The sequence below is a fragment of the Natrix helvetica genome (assembly GCF_964273705.1).
Source record: "Natrix helvetica genome assembly, chromosome: 6".
Taxonomy (NCBI): Eukaryota; Metazoa; Chordata; class Lepidosauria; order Squamata; family Natricidae; genus Natrix; species Natrix helvetica.
The window spans coordinates 14738216-14757900 of NC_138553.1; the positions used below are offsets into that span (position 1 = coordinate 14738216).

General features: G+C 40.7%; 1 protein-coding gene across 1 annotated transcript in view; it reads left to right on the forward strand.

Moving 5' to 3' along the window:
* Nucleotides 1-227: 227 nt before the first annotated feature.
* The window catches only part of CACNA2D4 (calcium voltage-gated channel auxiliary subunit alpha2delta 4), a gene marked incomplete at both ends in the record, with an annotated part of 173230 nt that continues 153772 nt past the window's right edge, over nucleotides 228-19685 (forward strand). The window contains 6 exons of the mRNA XM_081958700.1: nucleotides 228-362; nucleotides 9671-9787; nucleotides 10410-10469; nucleotides 14755-14917; nucleotides 15984-16115; nucleotides 16508-16568. Coding sequence (XP_081814826.1) covers nucleotides 228-362; nucleotides 9671-9787; nucleotides 10410-10469; nucleotides 14755-14917; nucleotides 15984-16115; nucleotides 16508-16568 — 668 coding nt within the window. The remainder of the gene's footprint in view (nucleotides 363-9670; nucleotides 9788-10409; nucleotides 10470-14754; nucleotides 14918-15983; nucleotides 16116-16507; nucleotides 16569-19685) is intronic.

The following is a 19685-nucleotide window of genomic DNA, read 5'->3' on the forward strand; positions in this document are numbered from 1 at the left end:
TTGGCAGAATGATATGCAAGGGTATCTGCAAGAGTATCAAAGAGGTCAAGATGATGGCTACTACCTTAAAATAGAGCCCCCCTACCCCTTTTTACATGCAGCAGGGCTTTGATTGCATGGTTGAAATGCAGCCACCTTCTTAGCTTTTAAAATTCATGTAAAAAAGGATGGAGCTTTGATTGCAAGGATGTAGCTGCCATCCTGATCCCATGAACACTCCTAGAGACATGGCAATAACTAATGACGATGTTGTGTTTCCCCCCACCTTCCTTTTGCATAGAGTGAAGTCCTGGGCTGACGCCTTTGGTGAGGATTTGTATTATATTGTCACAAAATATTCTGGCTCCCTCTTATTACAGAAGGTAAGGAACATATGCGGCATATTTTTGTAATACTCCTACCCAAATCATAGAATATAATCTAAATGGTTTTTTTTTTTTTTTGCTCTCATAAAAATCCCATTATAGAAGTATCAGCAGCAATGGTTTCACATTTTGTTACCACTGGTTCGCCTCGCCTTATGCGCATGCGCCCAGCCTTAAAAATATGCCTAAATAAGACGGCATAGAGCGGAGCGGGTGGGCAGGCCCACTCGCAATTTCTGCTACTGGTTCGGCTGAAACAGTTCAAGCCATACTACCTCTGAGTATCAGGATATTTATCCATTCTTCAGAATCCTTTGGGTTCTTTCTGAAATCCATATTCATCAAGAGACACTGAATATTGGCATTAGCAGCAGAGCATCTGATGTGGAAAGTGTTTATTATTTCAGTAGTTCTAGTAAATAAATCTTGACCTTTGCATGGAAAATTCAAAATAGTGGACAGTTCAAAAGATCGTTGGTTTAGCAAATGAATTTCTTTTCAGATTAAAATCAAAGCTCTGAGATATGCTGGCTGTGGTTGGATATATAAAGATTAATTTTACCAGAAGATGTAGAGGTGCTCTGTTGGTTTTTATAACGTCTGAAGTATAAAAATGAATAGAACAAGAAAATTATTACCCACAAAATTTAATTCAGTTTATAAAATATGTTTTGTGAACTCCCTACTATACCCAAATTATCCTGTAAAATATATATTTTGTTCACTAATTATTGGAATAACAATGATTGGTATAAGAGTTTGTCTGGTTTTGCTTCAATGTTTTTCCATGAGATATATTTTTCTTCTTGGTATTTTGCAATGTCCTTATGAAAATCTTAGTTTAAGTTTCTAAATGTTATTGGAAGGGATTATGGTTGAACACATACACACACACACACACACAAGATTCCCTTGGGTGTTCTTGGCTCCCAGACCTACCTAAGAAAGCTTTTGCAAGTGGTTATCACCATGGTCATATGATCAAAATTTGGGTACTTGGCAACTGACATGTACTTGTGACAGTTGTCCTGCCCAGAATTCATATGATCATTATTTGTAAGCTTCCCAGCAGTCTTCTGACACACAAAGTGGATGGGAAAAGCCAGGTTTGCGTAACACCTGAATGGTTCACTTAACAATTGCAATGATTTACTGAACAAATGGGGGGGGGAGGTCATAAACTGAGGCACAACCCACTTAACAGCTATCTTGCTTAGCAATGGAAAATTAGGTCTCCGTTGTGGTCATAAGTTGAGGATTACCTATTTAACACAATATATCCAGCAGAATTGTGGGTGGGGGTGGGGGAGGCAATGCTTACTCTTCTTTGGAGTATGTGAAAATATTTTGCTCCATTTCAAAACAATTGCAATTCTACTTGCAATGCTGGATGGATGCATTCCAAAGCATTCTTCTTCAAATAGAGCCATTCCTGTTAGCTTAGCACAGGGGTCAGCAACCCATGGCTATGGAGCTGCATGTGGTTCTTTCACCCCTCTGCTGTGGCTCCCTGTCGCCGTTTGGTGTCACAATTTTGAGAGGAGCTTCTGGTTGGGAGGGAGGGAAAGCACAGTGCGCCAGGCAGAGATTCTATGGCAAGGGGTGGGTTTTCCAGTCAGCTCCACAATTGATAGGGCTTTCGGTTAGGACAGGTAGAGGAAAAATGACGCTGCGCTAGGAGGAGACTGTGCTGGGGGAACCGGATTTCCGGTTGGCTCCAGAATTGAATGGGGGGCTTCCGGTTAGGATCTTTGTGGCTCTTTGAGTGTTTAAGATTGCCGATCCCTGGCTTAACTCTATTCTTTGTAAATGGGATGTTTTGGGTAATAAGATCCATTTCCTCAAACATGTCCCTTTTTCCTGTCAACAAAGGTTTCCAACAAGAATTTTTTTGACAGTATATTTTTAATGAAAAATAACCGAGATTATAAAGAGAGAACTAAAATCTTGAGGCATGTAATGATGTATAACTATACAATATTATTATGAGAATAGCTGGAAACTGTAAGCAGGCCCACACTTTGGCCAAAAAATAAGCTGGGAGGGGGGTGGGGGAGATAAAAATGTAATTGTTGTAAACCGCTTAGAGAGGGCTGTAAAAGCACTGTGAAGCGGTCTATAAGTCTAAGTGCCATTGCTGTTTGTTAAGTGAGGGTTGTTGTTTTTTTGCCATAGTTGTTAAATGGATCACTGCAGTTGTTAAGTTAGTAACATAGTTGTTAAGTCAATTTGACTTCTCCATTGGCTTTGTCAGAAGGTCACAAAAGGTGATCACATGATTTCAGCACACGTCAACAGTCATAAATATGAATCCATTGCCAAGCGCCTGAATTTTGCTCGTGTGGCCCTGGGGATGTCATAAGGGTTGTAAGGGTGAAAAATGGTCATAAGTCACTTTTTTTCAGTGCTGTTGTAACTTTGAATGGTTACTAAACGAATTGTAAGTCGAGAACTACCTGTATCTATTTAAATGTGGGTGGGCATGCTGTAATATTTATCCATGCCTTGCCTTACTCAATGAATTCTGGCCACATGAAAGGCAAGGATCTTCTTTAGGGCATCTTGCTGGATTGTAGGTGTTGGATTCCTGCTATTTTTGTCCATACCGACATAAAAACATCCCATTTAAACTTTTTAACAAGTCCCTCAAAGCATATTAATCATTTTGACGCAATCTATTCGAGAGACAACAGCAGAAAACTTTCTTGAATCGGACAGTGTATCTGTACAAGAATCAATGCTACCGGTGCCTTGATTGAAAAATTGATCCTTTCTTTGTCTCCTTCAACCTGAAAGTGGCTTTAACTGGAAAGATGGTTCCCATCAAAATTCCTTTTCTACGCTAATGACTCCCTTTCCCTGCTGCCAAATATCATAACAAGTTTGAGGCACCCCACTTAGGAAGCCTAGGGCAGTGGTCCCCAACCCCCAGTCCTTCGACTGGCACCAGTCTGCGGCAGGCTGGCAACCAGACCACGAAAACAAGTGAAGTCCCATCCACAGGGTGCAGGTAGCATGCAAAGCCTCTCCACCTCTGGTCCACAGAAAAACCTTTTTTCCATGGAACTGGTCCCTGGTCCCCAAAAGGTTGGGGGGCACTGGCCTAGGGGAAATAATGTACAGTAGTGGCCAAAATTGTGAAAACCTTTTGGGAAAAGTGTATTTTTGAGGTTTGATGGTTAATAACACCACTTTTTTAGAGTAGTACCATAAAATGATATATCAATGGAAAGATAATTTAATCAAGTATTTAATGCAATAATTTTTATGAAGGATTTGCTATTAGAATAGCAGTTATAAAGAAGAAAAGTGAAACACAGAAAAAAACAAGATATACAAAAATTATATCTGTCAAATGTCCTCCTCTCAGCTTCAGTACATGACATCAATAACTGAATCCGACTGTGATCTGATTGGCTCATTGCCAAAACAAGATGACACCTGATTGGCTCTCTAAATATTCATGCTCATTGGCTACAATCAGATGAAGGAAAGCTACGGTACCTGATATCAACCTAAGCAAGTTGTGCTTCCTTTTTCTGGTTATTTGGCTATAACTTTTCATAGAACAAATAATGACAGATTATTGATAAACAGATGATTGAACAAACATAACATTCTTGATTAAATTATCTTTCCATTGATATATAATGTTATGGTACTACTCCCCCCAAAATTGGTGTTACTAGCCATCAAACCTCAAAAATACTGTACACTTTTCCCTAATGATTTCCACAATTTCGGCCACTACTGTATGACACTACATCATCTTTGCACATTCCTCTGTGGTCATCACATCACAGCAGCAAATAAAAACTCTAACCATTAAGACATTTGCTTTATGGGCCATTTTTTTGCTCAGTTTTGCTCCCCACCCCAACCTCCAGGAGCATTCTACAAGCCTCCTAAAGGCTATTCATGCCCTTTTTTTGAAAAAAACCAGGCTTGTTTTAGCAAAAAAGGGGCCATTTTTGGGAGGTCTGCAGAGTGCAAAAACCTTTTTTTAAATTCGCCTCTTCAAAACCTTGGTGCATCTTATACTCTGGTGAGTCTTATACTCCGAAAAATTCAGGATACGTCTTAGGTCCAAAATAATAGGATGGCAGATCAATTTATCTGATTTATTTAAATGGTCTCTATTCCATTCATATGTAAAACAGAGAGAATAGACTGCTCATAACCTGATTAATGGAACTAAAGTTAAGAAAAACAGGTTTCCTGCAGGGAAGCATCTTCCAACCAAACACTTCCAGATGAAGTTCATTTAATTTTAATAAATCTTTTGCTGAAGGGTAGCTTTAATCACATTTTTTCCAGTTAGTAATGAACAGTTTCTTGAATAATTTTAGGGATTGCTGATCTTATATAACTATACAGTGTAATATATCCTCAAATTGGGTTCTGTACCAGAAGTGTAGAAAAACCAGCAAGGATCCTAACTTCATGTGCTTTGTACTCTAATGGAGTTAAACTGGTAGTACCGTCTCATGTATATATCAGCCCAGAATTCAGAATATTTCTGTTGAGATCATTAAGAAAGTGGGGTGAGTGGATAAAATGTAACCACTTTGCAACATTATACATAATTCTGACCACCATATGAAAAAGAATAGCATGAAAGACATGGAAAGGAGCAAATTCAGAGATCAAAGGTACATAAATTGTTACATCTCTATATATAAGGAAAGATTGCATGTAACGCTTGAAACTTTTCAGCTTTCGAGAAAAGTAAGTGAAGGGGGCTTGATAACTGGCAGGACTATAAGAAATGAGGTTAGATACAAAAAATAAGAGAATTCACATAGTTAGAATAACAAGGCTGGAAGGGACCTTGAAGGTCTTCTAGTCCAACCCCCCTGCTTAGACAGGAAACCCTACACCACTGCAGACAAATGGATATCCAACAACTTCTTAAAGATCCAAGATGAGGCTTAGCTGTAACAATAAGCCACCCAGAGTCATTGGGTACAGGATTGGCAGCAAATAAGATAGATAGATAGATAGATAGATAGATAGATAGATAGATAGATAGATAGATAGATAGATAGATAGATAGAAAGATAGATAGATAGATGATAGATAGATGATAGATAGATAGATAGATAGACAGACAGACAGACAGACAGACAGACAGACAGACAGACAGACAGACATGTTAATAGCCCCCCATTCTCAAGAAATGAGCAACCCCCATCCTCAAGAAATGAACAGTCCATTGAGTTGCACAAGCAAGAAAAGGACGAAGTTTCAAATGTTTGTTAATCTAGCTACGTTTTGTAGTATTATGATAGGAGATTCCCATTTTTGGAATCTGGTTCATATTAGTTCTCTGTCTTACACTCAGACCAACGAAAGTGTTTTTCAAGGCTGAAGGAGGGCACTCTGATTTAGAGAGGAGTAAGTGCCTTTATGGGATTACCTAGTATTAGCTAATTAGAGATGTGCACAAATGTATTTCTCTGCAAACCAGAAGGCACAATTTCCTTTCATCCTGACGCTGAACAGATCGTATGAAGAACACTTGAAATTATGCATGTCAAATTCTACAGGTCTTATTCATCCCTTTTGTAGTTAAGACCATCTGTACTGCTCAGGAGGGACAAAATGTTAGCCGCCATTCGTCAATATACCTGTGGGGAAACATTCTCCCCTCAGTTATCACTGTGTTATCGTTGCCACGTAAAAGTGCTTTGGTTTTGAGATGTTCTGTACATCTCAGAAGCACAAAGCACAAAGCAGAATGCCAGGCACGAAGCAGGCATATTTGTGATGGGATCATCTCATTCTGCTGATTAAACTCTTTGAAATACTGCTGTGAGGGCATGACATATCCACAGACTTTAAGGGGGATAAAACCAGGAGAGCTCTGGATATGTATTGCAAACTTGCTACTCTGCTCAGCCCTCTGCCTATTTTATTTATTTTCCTTTTATTTATTTTCTGTATTTATTTATTTTTTTAAAGAATAACTCCAGATGGCAAGCATACCTCATATATTCCTCTTGCTCCCATTTCCTCACAACAAAAACAATCCTACGAGATGGTTTGGACTGAGAAAAAGGGACTGGCCCAAAGTCACCCAGTTGGCTATCCTGTCTAAGATGGGACTAGAATTCACAGTCTCCCAATTTGTAGATGGGTGCCTTAAGTACTAGACGAAACTGGCTCTCCATATCAGTGCTAAACTATCGCTCACTAACATTGCTGCTTGGCAAGTGTCAATCAGCTAACCTCTGTCATCGGCTTCACCTTCTCCTTATTTCTCTTGATTAACACCAGCATGGATGGAGAGACCAAGTGTCTTTAATCCTGCAAAACCTGCATGCTGCTAATCACACCAGGTGAAGCTACCAGCTTTTATCAGCCTATTGGAATGGAGGCTCATTTCTATTTTTGTCTGACCTCCTCTTCCCTTCCTTATTCTTAAGGTGTTTGCTACTCATCATATCCTCCCCTGCTTTCTCTAAAGAAGAATAAAGCAGGACACATGGAGTCCTCTGACTATTCATCTCACTATTTTTTTTTCCTTTTAATTATGGCTTCTCCCACAAAGCAGGGTTACAGCTATCTGAGCTTATAACTATGCCCTGCTAGGCCGTGTTATTTGTGGAGATCTTGAGCTGATGATTATCTTGCACATCAGCAGCTGCTCTAAATAAAATGCTGTGAAGATAGTTTTACAACATTTCCTAAGCAGGGGTGGGATTCAGCCGGTTTGGACCAGTTCGGGCAAACCGGATGTTAATTTTACATCTGGTTCACCAAACCTGTAGTTGGAAGGACTGGCTGCCCCTGCAAACCCTGCCCCACCCCTCCCAGGAGTCTCCACGCAGCCCGTTTTGGATGTCAGGTAGGTGCAGGGCCCACATGGAGGCTCTGGGAGGGCGAAAAACAGGCATTCCAGAAGTTCTGGAAGGCCTCCAGACCACCTCTGGAGCTGGGAGAGGCCTGTCAGGCCTGCAGCCATCTTTTCTTTTGGGTCTTTGGCCTGCCGCATTTCTATTATTCTGCTATGCATTTTCTCTTGTGGGAAAATGGGAGGGGGGGTTGTAAGGAGTCACATACTATGTAGCCATAACATAATTCTTTCTAGAAAGCCAAGGTCATCCTTTGTCTCTGCACCTGGCCGGAACTGGGTGGAACTGCCAGCATGACAGTGGGAGATTGGACCATGTGATGGATTTGTGGGTGTGGGGGCAAAATCTTGAACTTTCAACTAGGTGGGGAAAACCAGGAAGCTTTCAGATTCGGGTTTTCCCAGATGTGCCAACATGGCTCTTTTAATAAATTGGAACTTTGAGCAATACTTTGCCTTGGACTCTTATTGACTTTTGGATGCTATTTGTAACCCTGACACATTGTTCACTAGAGTCCAGATTCTGGCTACTGAAAATCTCAGCTGTGAATTTAATACAATACAATACAATATAATACAATACAATAGCAGAGTTGGAAGGGACCTTGGAGGTCTTCTAGTCCAACCCCTTGCCTAGACAGGAAACCCTATACTGTTTCAGACAAATGGCTATCCAACATCTTCTTAAAGACTTCCAGTGTTGGGGCATTCACAACTTCTGGAGGTAAGCTGTTCCACTGATTTATTGTTCTAGCTGTCAGGAAATTTCTCTTCATAAGTTGCTTCTCTCCTTGATTAGTTTCCACCCATTGCTTCTTGTTCTACCCTCAGGTGCCTTGGAGAATAGTTTGACTCCCTCTTCTTTGTGGCAACCCCTGAGATATTGGAACACTGCTATCATATCTCCCTAGTCCTTCTTTCTATTAAACTAGACATACCCAGTTCCTGCAACCGTTCTTCATATGTTTTAGTCTCCAGTCCCCTAATCATCTTTGTTGCTCTTCTCTGCACTCTTTCTAGAATCTCCACATCTTTTCTACATTGTGGTGACCAGAACTGAATGCAGTATTCCAAGGGTGGCCTTACCAAGGCATTATAAAGTGGTATTAACACTTCACGTGATCTTGATTCTATCCCTCTGTTTATGCAGCCTAGAACTGTGTTGGCTTTTTTGGCAGCTGCTGCACACTGCTGGCTGATATTTATATGGTTGTCCACTAGGACTCCAAGATCCCTTTCACAGTTACTACTGTTGAGCAAGTAGTAACTATACCTGTACATTTAGTTTTTGTTGCCTAAATGTAGAACCTTACTCTTTTCACCATTGAATTTCATTTTATTAGATAGTGCCCAATGTTCAAGTTTGTCAAGATCCTTCTGTATCTTAAGCCTATCTTCTGGAGTGTTGGCTATTCCTGCCAGCTTGGCGTCATCTGCAAATTTGATGAGTTCTCCATTTATTCCCTCATCCAAATCATTGATGAAGATGTTGAAGAGTACTGGGCCCAAAACAGAGCCTTGGGGTACTCCGCTGCATACTTCCCTCCATGAAGATGCAGTTCCATTGAGGACTACACATTGAGTGCGGTTGATCAGCCAGTTACGAATCCATCTGGTGGTGATGCTGTCCAACCCACATTCTTCTACTTTATCTAGTAGTAGGTTATGGTCTACCTTATCAAATGCCTTACTGAAGTCCAAGTAAACTATATCGACGGCATTCCTCTAGTCCACTAATTTTGTCACATTATCAAATAATGCAATAAGATTAATCTGGCATGATCTGTTTTTGACAAACCCATGTTGGCTTTTGGCTATTACTTTGTTTGCTTCTAGATGTTCACTAATTCGTTGCTTGATTATCTTTTCCAGAATCTTTCCTGGTATTGAGGTCAGGCTGATAGGTCTGTAGTTTCCTGGATCTGTTTTTTTCCCTTTTTTGAAGATGGGAACCACATCAGCTCTTTTCCAGTCCTCTGGTAGTTCCCCGGTGCTCCAGGATCTCTGAAAGATATAGTTCAGTGGTTCTGAGATCTCATCTGCCAGTTCCTTCAGAACTCTGGGGTGTAATCCATCCCGTCCTGGTGATTTGAACTCGACTAGGGTAGACAGGTGCTCACTTACCATTTTCTTCCCTATTTCAACTTGTGTTCCTAATCTGATTTTTGTGGTGCTGCTTTTGATAGGTTGGACTGTTTTATCCCTTTGTGTAAAGACAGATGCAAAACATGAGTTAAATAGTTCTGCTTTCTCCCTGTTGCTTGTCACCTTCTTGCCACTTTCTCCCAGCAATGGACCAATTGTTTCCTTAACTTTTTTCTTGTTTTAAACATGTTGGAAGAAGCTTTTTTGTTATTTTTTACTTTTGTGGCAAGCCTTTCTTCATTGTGAGCCTCAGCTTTCCTTCTACTTGTCCTTCTGTTTGTTTGTTTGTTTGTTTGTTTCATAGAAGTATAAAGATGTGGAACCAAATCTAAAGATCGAAGAGGTGGACGGCTTGCAACTGGTAAAGTTATTCTCTAAAGAAATGGCAAAGATGCTATATAGAAAAGTAGAAGCTGTTCAGGTAAGGATTACTTGGCTCCCACATTTTATCTACTTGGAAGTAAGAAAAAGAAAGAAAAGCGAATACACAGTGATTTCTAAACACAGCATAATATACCTCCATATAAAGTGTGGGTTTTGATTTTGTAAGAAATTATTCAGTGATAGAACTTCCCTCTCTCTCTCTCTCTCTCTCTCTCTCTCTCTCTCTCTCTCTCTCTCTCTCTCTCCACATATGTGTGTGTGTTTATACACACACAAACACACATACACACATTACAACCTGCCCACCCAGTCAGTGCCAGTCAGAAAAAATAACATTGCATTAAATGAAGTGATCATTTAATTGGCTAGACGGCAGCTTTCTGTGTTCCAGTGGTTCATAGATTCCTTGTTCCCCCAATCATATAATGTAGTATATTCTATGTCTTTAATTTGGTCTTAAAGCTACAATTTCAATAGGCACAAATGCTTTCAACACAAGACAGGAATGTTAGCATCCTTTTGGGGCTTTGACAGCACGGTTATAGTTGTCATCTTGATTTTTTTTGCAAACACACCTGTACGCATGTAGATGTGCTGCTGCTTTTACTGTTGCTTCCATTTAAGGTCTCTCAGGTCCCTTTTTTCTTTCTTTGTTATAGCGGTTAGTTGAAGCTGCAGAAGACGCAGATGTTTATCATGAGTACAACTCATCATTACAGGTAAAAGATATACAATATCATTTAAGTCCAGATAATCCATTGTAAAGTCAATGAATGCCTCATGTAGACAACTGGCAACCTGTCTCCAAAGCATCCCACAAATTATGGCAAGATGGGGAAGCTGCAGAACTCTAAATGTTAATGGATGATAAGCTTGGTTAGCGTCAGCCACTAAGGCTGGTGGTACAAGAGGATGAAGTCTCTCAACATCTGGAGAGTGACAAGTCCACCATTCTTGGCCACTGGCTTTTCAAAGGCATCTGTGCTCTACGCCACAGGTGTCAAACTTGATTGTGGCACATGATGTATCGGGACGTATAGTGCCGTTTTTTGCCTTTGCGGAGCTGGCGTGGGCATGGCCTATGAGGGACGCATCCAACCCTCAAGCTGCCAGTTTGACACCCCTGCTCTATGTAATGTTAAATTTACATCCTTGGTAGGGCCAGCTGTTGAATTCTTCTGATTCTTTGTCTGATATTGATTTATCTTTGGGAACAAAAATTGCATACTTGTCTGTGATGTTAAATGTCCATCATCACATTTAAACAGACCAGTCATTGCCTAAAATTAGATTTTCTGAGGAACTGAATATGTATATGCAAACTAGTTTCTTTTCCCTGTATAATTATCTGTCTTTGGCCATGAGTCTACCTAAAGCCATAGCTGCAGCTTGCAATGAAAACCATTGCAGTACCATTTATAAATAGTATTAAAATTGAAATCAATGCTATTAAAACTGACCATAGTGGCAGAGGCTGTTAAGTATGAATGAAAGCATTATGGTGCTTCTTGGAGCCAAACTAATGATGTTTCCATATGGTGTGGAGAGAACATAAAACATCAAATGGATGTCATAAATGTGATAGACTTTTTCTGTGTAGATCCAATGTTATGGAAATATATTCATGAATAGGTCATGCTAATTTTGGCAAAACTGCTCTTGCTTGACTGTGCAAACTTTAATCTCCCTGGGGATTTGCAAACATACAGATTCTACTCGTAATGTAAATTTAGTTACTGAAAGTAAAGTATATTGAACTAAAGGAAATTGGAACATTTTTAGTGAATGTGAAGAAGAAAAGAGCACAAAGTTTAAATAGCGGACACCCCACTCCCTTTAGCATATGATACATTCCTGGATTGTTGTTGTTAGTTGTGAAGTCATGTCCTCCCATCGCAAACACATGGACAATGTTCCTCCAAGCCTTCCTGTCCTCTACCATCCTCTGGAGTCTATTTAAGCTCATGCCTACTTCTTCAGTGACTGCATCCAGCTAATTCCTTCTCTGTCGTCCCTTCTTCTTTTGCCCTCAATCTTTCCCAGCATTAGGCTCTTCTCCAGTGAATCCTTCCTTCTCATTAGGTGGCCAAACTACTTGAGTTTCATCTTCAGGATCTGACCTTCTAAAGAGCAGTCAGGGTTGAGCTCCTCTAGGACTGACTGGTTTGATTGCCTTGCAGTTCAAGGGACTCAAAGGAGTCTTCTCCAGCACCATAGTTCAAAGGCCTCAATTCTTTGGCGCTCAGCCTTTCTTATGGTCCAACTTTCACAGCCATAACTGAAACTGGAAAACCATAGCCTTAACTATACACACTTTTGTTGGCAAAGTGATATCTCTGCATTTTAGTATGCTGTCTAGATTTGCCATTTCTGGATACAGAAGTCTAAAAACTATTCAGCCCAAATGTTCAGACATACAAGGCTAAAATCTCTGTTCATTTGTAATGCTTACCCAGTAATTTTTGCCCCTGTGAGCTGGGTCTCAGATGGTTCTTGCTATGATAGCTACATTGAATTCTCTCTGATTGTGTTCACATACAACATATTTACCCAAGTTAGTTGACTACTGCCAATTGGTGTTGACCAAGAGTAGATGTAGAATATTGTAATACTACATGTCTTAACAAGTTGTTTGAAGGAATCCCAATTGGTGTATTTACTTATCAAACTTCTTTACCATCCATCATACTTCTGTGACTCTGAGCCGTTTACAAATAAAATGATAAAATCATATAAAATCCATACTTAAAAACAAAGTTAAGAAACAAAAGTCTCTCTTTTGAGACTCCACCAATCAAGCCTCCTTAACCGATGGGTACACAAGTTTGCTGCCTGACTAAAATAAGGACAAGATGGTTCCCCGTGTAATCTGGTCCCTTGCCATGATGGGTTTTAAAGGCAGTAACCAACCCCTTGAATTGGACATGGAAGCAAACTGGCACTCAGTGCAGCTTACCTTAGAGCCGTGATGGCGAACCTACGGCACGCGTGCCCGTTCATCTTTCAGGTTTCTGGCATGCATGCGCACGTGTTGGTCATCTGGCTTTTGTGTGTGCGGCAGTGCCAGAAACCAGAAACTGCTGCTCTTCGATTTTACAGCATGAGCATGTACACCGGCCAGCTGATCGGCGTGTATGCATATACAGCAGTAACCGGAAGACTTGCCGGCTGGTGCGCATGTGCATGCCGGAAACCGGAAGTTCATTTTCCAGTGCACACATGTCCCCTGGGCAGTTCCTTTTCCTGGTTGTGGCCCAGACGAACGTGCATGCGCGAAGTGCTCCCTTTTTTAAAAGGTTTGCCATCACTGCCTTAGAGGCACCTGTAACTGCTTATGTTGCCACATCGTACAATGCAGTACATTAAAACATGCATAATGTACTATGCAGTACATTAAAAATGGATTAATCCAGTAACTAAGTTAGGGCACTTTGCACCTGTTATCCTTTTTTTTTTTTTTTACTTAAAGAAATCAGGCTCAACATAGGAGACAGAGAAAATTGGTCCTTATCCATTACCCCTGGAATTCACTAGTGTATTTGTCTATTTATTTGAATTTATTAGCAGCCCAACTCCAATTGACTCTTTGTAATTACTGCTCGTAAGAGGGCATGCCACAGTGCTTCCTCCTGAGCTCTCAGGCTTAAGTTGCCAAGACTTCTCTCTTCCATCTGCCAACCTGTCGACATCTCATAAAGCAATGGGGAAAATACCAAAGAGGGAGTTTTCTTCTATGTCTTCATCCCGGCTCATCCCTAGTATCTCTGCTTTACCTCTGGCTGTTTAGGATGGAGAAACATGGGTCCTTCAATCATGATCTACTGACCCCTGGTTTAATGTAGTTGCAAGACTATAGTGTGGGAAATCTGGAGAGAACCATGTATATGTGAATTGGAGGAAGGATTGGTTGAAAATAACTATGGTGGCAATGATAGTAGTGCTGTCTTGGAATGGTTTCAGTGGAAAAGATTCATAATTATGAGCCATGGTGGCCCAGGGGTTAGAGTGCAGACTACTTCTGCTGACTGCCTACTGCCTGCAATTTGGCAGTTACCAGGCTCAAGGTTGACTCAGCCTTCCATCCTTCCGAGGTGGGTAAAATAAGGACCCAAATTATTGGGGGCAATAGGCTGACCCTGTAAATTGCTTATAGAGAGCTGTAAAGCACCGTGAAGTGGTATATGAATCTAAGTGCTATTGCTATAACCTCCTGCATGTTTTCCACTGTTTCCCAAAGAAGAAAAGTCAGGAAAACCCTTATGTATATTAGAATGGTTAATATTGCATTGTTTTCTTTGTCCAAGAAAATAATCTAAATAATCTAACTAAATTTGGGCAACCTCCAAAATCTCATACTTGCCTTTTATTCTTGTCATTGAAGCATTCTTTTCCTGAAATTTTCACAACTCTTTGTGGCCTGATCTGTTAGGGATCTTTCTCCATAAAACCACTTGTATTTGGAGATGAGGTATGTCTAGCTTAAGAGAAAGAAGGACTAGGGGAGACATGATAGCAGTGTTCCAATATCTCAGGGGTTGCCACAAAGAAGAGGGAGTCAAACTATTCTCCAAGGCACCTGAGGGTAGAACAAGAAGCAATGGGTGGAAACTAATCAAGGAGAGAAGCAACTTAGAACTGAGGAGAAACTTCCTGACAGTTAGAACAATTAATCAGTGGAACAGAAGTTGCCTCCAGAAGTTGTGAATGCCCCAACACTGGAAGTCTTTAAGAAGATGTTGGATAGCCATCTGTCTGAAACGGTATAGGGTTCCCTGCCTAGGCAGGGGGTTGGACTAGAAAACCTCCAAAGTCCCTTCCAACTCTACTATTGTATTATTGTATTATTGTATTATTGTATTGTATATGAAATTATTTTCACCAAGGACTCCTGGTTTTAATAGAATCCAAGAATTCGTTTCAAATCAAAATGTAAGGTTCAGCATGAATTTTAGCTGTTGAAAATTATGTATTCATTCATTTTTTTGTATTTTTTTTCACTTCCAGTTTGATTATTACAATGCTGTTTTGATTAATGAAAAGGATGAAAATGGTAATTATGTGTCACTTGGGAAGGAATTCATTCTGGAACCAAACGAGCATTTCAATAATTTGCCAGTGAACACAACATCCAGTAATATACAGCTTCCAACCAATGTCTACAACAAAGGTTCATCTTTTTCCCCCCTATAGTTTTATTGTAAAATTGGCATAAAAGTGACAGCCAAGGCTCAAAGCATATGTTATAAATAAAGATAAAGAAGTAGACTGCAGCCATACATATGTATGTTACGTGCAGGCAAATATCTACTGTGGAGTATTGCTGGTTGCTAGAACTGGATGAAGAATTCTTAAAGATGCAACTTCAGGGGAAGAATGCATGTTTTGCAGGTTAAAAGGAATTAGTATTTAGTCATTAACAGATAGCTAATAGTTTTGTTATTAATTAAGCACAGAAATGGAGATTCACCTGTTCTTGTTCTCGTTCCAATATTTGTTTGCTTGTTCAATTTCTATGTCAGCCATCTTGCAAATGTGAGTCTAGGTGGCTAACAACATATTAACAATATTGTCACCATCGCCACCATCCTATAACTGCAAAAGCATAATAAAAACCTATAATGTCTGCCAGCAAGAAACCTTATAAAGGGTAACAATAACACATTAGCTGCCAAGCAATCTTCTGGTTGCTCTGGAGAACTAGAGCTCCTTGATGAGGCAACCTTTACGAAGGTTTGGTAAAATCAGGGCTAATCTAAGGAAGTCTGTCATTTTAGTGTTCCAATTTAAATGTGTTCGTTTGTTTGTTTATGAAATGTATTGGCTGCTTGTCTTACCATAAGGCAGGGGTGACAAACTCAAGGCCCGGGCCACAGATCTGGAGCTCCGTTTTCACTGGCAGATGGCAACAGGAGGCCGTCACAGCTGAAAATGGAGCTCTGGAGCCCGTTTTCGTTGGCAGAGCGCTTGGGCCACCACAGACGCCCCCGACATGAATGACATAAAACACCCATCCTAACCACACCCACCCTGCCCCCAAAGCCAAACACAACCCTGATGCAGCCCTCAATAAAATCAAATTTGACACACCTGCCATAAGGTAACTATGAGTGGTGTGTGTGTGTGTGTGTGTGTATGCATGCATGCATGCATGCATACACATACACATACACATACACATACACACATACATACATACAACATATAAAAATGTTGGTTCTCTCTTTTTCCCTCAGACCCTGACATTATAAATGGAATTTACATGTCGGAAGCCTTGGATGCTGTTTTTGTGGAGAACTTTGAACGAGACCCAACTCTCACATGGCAATATTTTGGCAGCACAACAGGCTTCTTCAGGCTTTATCCAGGTGACAGGTCTTACTTTATCTTCATTCTTCCAAAAGTTAAAGTAGAGTAAATCAAAAGTCATTTTTCCTGAATAAAGGAAGCTGAAAATCAGTACGATTCTATTGAGCTTGACGGCTTTATTTTTCTAATACACACTTACCCTATGTTACAAAATTCTAATAATGTGATTATTAAGGATGAAAGTGTCAACATCTGTAAAATCACAATTAAAATTGGCTTTTATGATTTTATCCGTAATTGCAAGATTTAAAATCATACAGAAGTAAAAAAAAGTTCATTAATTATCTCTCAAAAGAAGCCTACTTTTTAAAAAAACCAGATAAATCCTGATATTTATATTGTAACATCTGTGTGCTATATCTTTAGCAAATGTCTTGTGATGTCTCCTCAGGAATAAAATGGATACCAGATGAAAATGGAGTCCTTTCCTTTGACTGCAGAAATCGAGGCTGGTGAGAAATTTAGAAGGAAGAAACCAATATTCATGCATTTGCTTTAGGGGACCTTTATTCTGTAAAGTCCATGATGCTCTCTCAGCTTGATGGTTTGCTTGCAGACATTTCATTATCCAATTAGATAACACCATCAGTGCAGAATATCATCAATGCCTTGATGATGGTACCTAGTTGGGTAATAAACGTCTCCAAGCAAAGAACCAGAGAGCACTAAAATCTCCACAGTTCAACCATGAGCTTCTATTCAGTTCTTTTGTACTGGAACATATAAAATTGATTTGTACAATACAATAGCTTTTATTAAAAAAAGCATTGCCACAATTACCCCTTCCATTTTTTCATTCCCGTTTTAGGGATACCCTAAACTAAGGGTGTCAAACTCAAGGCCCGTGTGCCGCAATTGGCATGCAGAGCCATCTCTCTGGGCATGCGAGCCATCCCCTGTTCCCCTCCGGGTTTCAGCACACCTGCCAGCTGGTCTTAATGCACCCGGAAGCGCCAGAAACCGGAAGAGCAGCTGCCCGGTGCGCATGCTCTTCTGGTTTCCATGTTCCTGTTTGGTACTCAGTGCCGAAAAGTTTCACCAATACTAGTCTAAACTGTCAGAATTAAATCTCCCAAATTTGGGGCTATTAATCTAAGGGCTTATGCTCTCAAAAATAATGGCTAGGACTAACAAATTGGACTTAATTATGTTTGTATTTAAATATGTAGCTATTATAATCACTTTTCAGTTAAGTGTTGAATAATTTCCTTTGTGTCTTATTAAAAATATTATTCGGGCAACAATTGTTGGATATCTGGGAGTTCTTGGAGGCCAGCTCGGTGCATTTCCATAAAACAATTTTTATGATTGTTTTTCAACCACTGTTTGGCTTTTCTGTACAGCTGAATAAAGACTCATATCCACTCCATTCTTTAATTTTTTTGAAAACTACAAGAGATTTAGTAGGAATCCACCAATATTGTGATCCAGAAGAATCATGCATGTTGTAAAAGGCATCGCTAAACCAGGGACGTGTGGTCAGTGGAGGCAGGGGAGGCAGAGCCTCACCTCTCATCATGAAATAATAATATATAATAATAATATCCACAAGGGAGTTTCATATATATAAGAGAAAGAGGAGGGAGGAGAAGGAGCGCGCGTGGGGCGGTGCCAGTTGGGCAACCGGCGGAGGCAGGAGGGTTCTCGGAAGCGCCAATAACCTTCTTGCCTCCACTGTACTTTGCGCGCTCCTCGCGACTGCAATAGACATCCAGAAGTGGCAGGGGCTTGATGACATTGCCGCAGCTGCCATGCGCGGACGGACGGAGGTAGCGAGAGTGGCGCCGAGGCAGTCTGGCGGACGAGCGACCGATCCTTTTCTGTGCGTCTGGCGTTTAGGTAGATAGCCGGATGTCCTAAACCCCAGATGCACACAAAAGCAGCTGCTGTTGGGGGTCGCGGAACGCGAGCCGGCGAAGCGCGCTCAGGAAGGCGGGGAATGGGATCACGATCCCATTCCCCGCCTTCCTGAGCGCGCTCCGCCCGCGAAGCACTCCGCAATCCTTTTCTGTGCCTCTGGCATTTAGGTAGATAGCCGGATGTCCTAAACACCAGATGCACAGAAAAGCAGCTGCTGTTGGGGATCGTGGAACGCGAGCCAGCGAAGCGCGCTCAGGAAGGCGGGGAATGGGATCACATGTGCTTGAGGCTGAGGCAGCCTCAGGCTCCAGCACACATGGTCCCATTCCCCGCCTTCCTGATGACGTCCCCAGCCTCACCAGCAGTAAACCTCACCGCACGTCACTGCGCTAAACTGAGTTTCACCTTGACATGACTAGAACTATTAAAAGTGAATCTCCTATCTCAGTTATTAACTCTATACACTTTCTTCATCTTTGTCATGTGAGCTGAACCCTAATCCTTCCAAATTAAATTTATCTCTGAGAAGCAGAAAAATCCTAAAGTTTGGACAAATCTATGCATTTGTATTCAGAAGAAAGACCTGTTGCTTTTCAGAGTACAATTGTCCAAATTTTTACTTAGGCATCCTTCTCCCTGTTCTTTAATGGATACGTTCATTGCACCTGAAGTGGTTCAAGCAAGAACTTTATGCTCATTTTAGGCCATTCTCCATGATTTATGTTATTTATATATTGATACTACAATACGAATAAGGTAAACTGTCTTAATTTGGAATTTAATGGTTATTTCCTCCTGCCCAATCAGAATAGAATAGAATAACAGAGTTGGAAGGGACCTTCGAGGTCTTCTAGTCCAACTCCCTACACCACTTCAGACAAATGGTTATCCAACATCTTCTTAAAAACTTCCAGTGTTGGATCATTCACAACTTCTGGAGACAGGTTATTCCACTGATTAATTGTTCTAACTGTCAGGAAATTTCGCCTTAGTTCTAAGTTGCTTCTCTCCTTGATTAGTTTCCACCCATTGCTTCTTGTCCTACCCTCAGGTGCCTTGGAGAATAGTTTGACTCCCTCTTCTTTGGGGCAACCCCTGAGATATTGGAACTCTGCTATCATGTCTCCCCTAGTCCTTCTTTTCATCAGACTAGACATACACAGTTCTGGCTACCGTTCTTCATACGTTTTAGCCTCCAGTCCCCTAATCATCTTTGTTGCTCTTCTCTGCACTCTTTCTTCAGTCTCCACATCTTTTTTTACATCGTGGTGACCAAACCTTGATGCAGTATTCCAAGTGTAGCCTTACCAAGGCATTATAAAGTGGTATTAACACTTCATGTGATCTTGATTCTATCCCTCTGTTTAAGCAGCCTAGAACGTGTTGGCTTTTTTGGCAGCTGCTGCACACTGCTGGCTCATAATTAAATGATTGTCCACTAGGACTCTAAGCTCCCTCTCACAGTTACTACTATTGAGCAAGGTACCACATATATTGTACCTGTTCATTTTGTTTTTACCTTGCCTAAATGTAGAACCTTACTTTTTTCACCATTGAATTTCATTTTGAAATTCAGCCTCTTAACTCAAAGATTCACTGTACCTACAGTATATTACTAAGAAAGAAGAATAGGAAGGAGGAGAAACTTTCTATTGCTCCTGAATATTCATTATTTTCAGCTTAGGACAGGGGTATCAAACTGGCGGCCT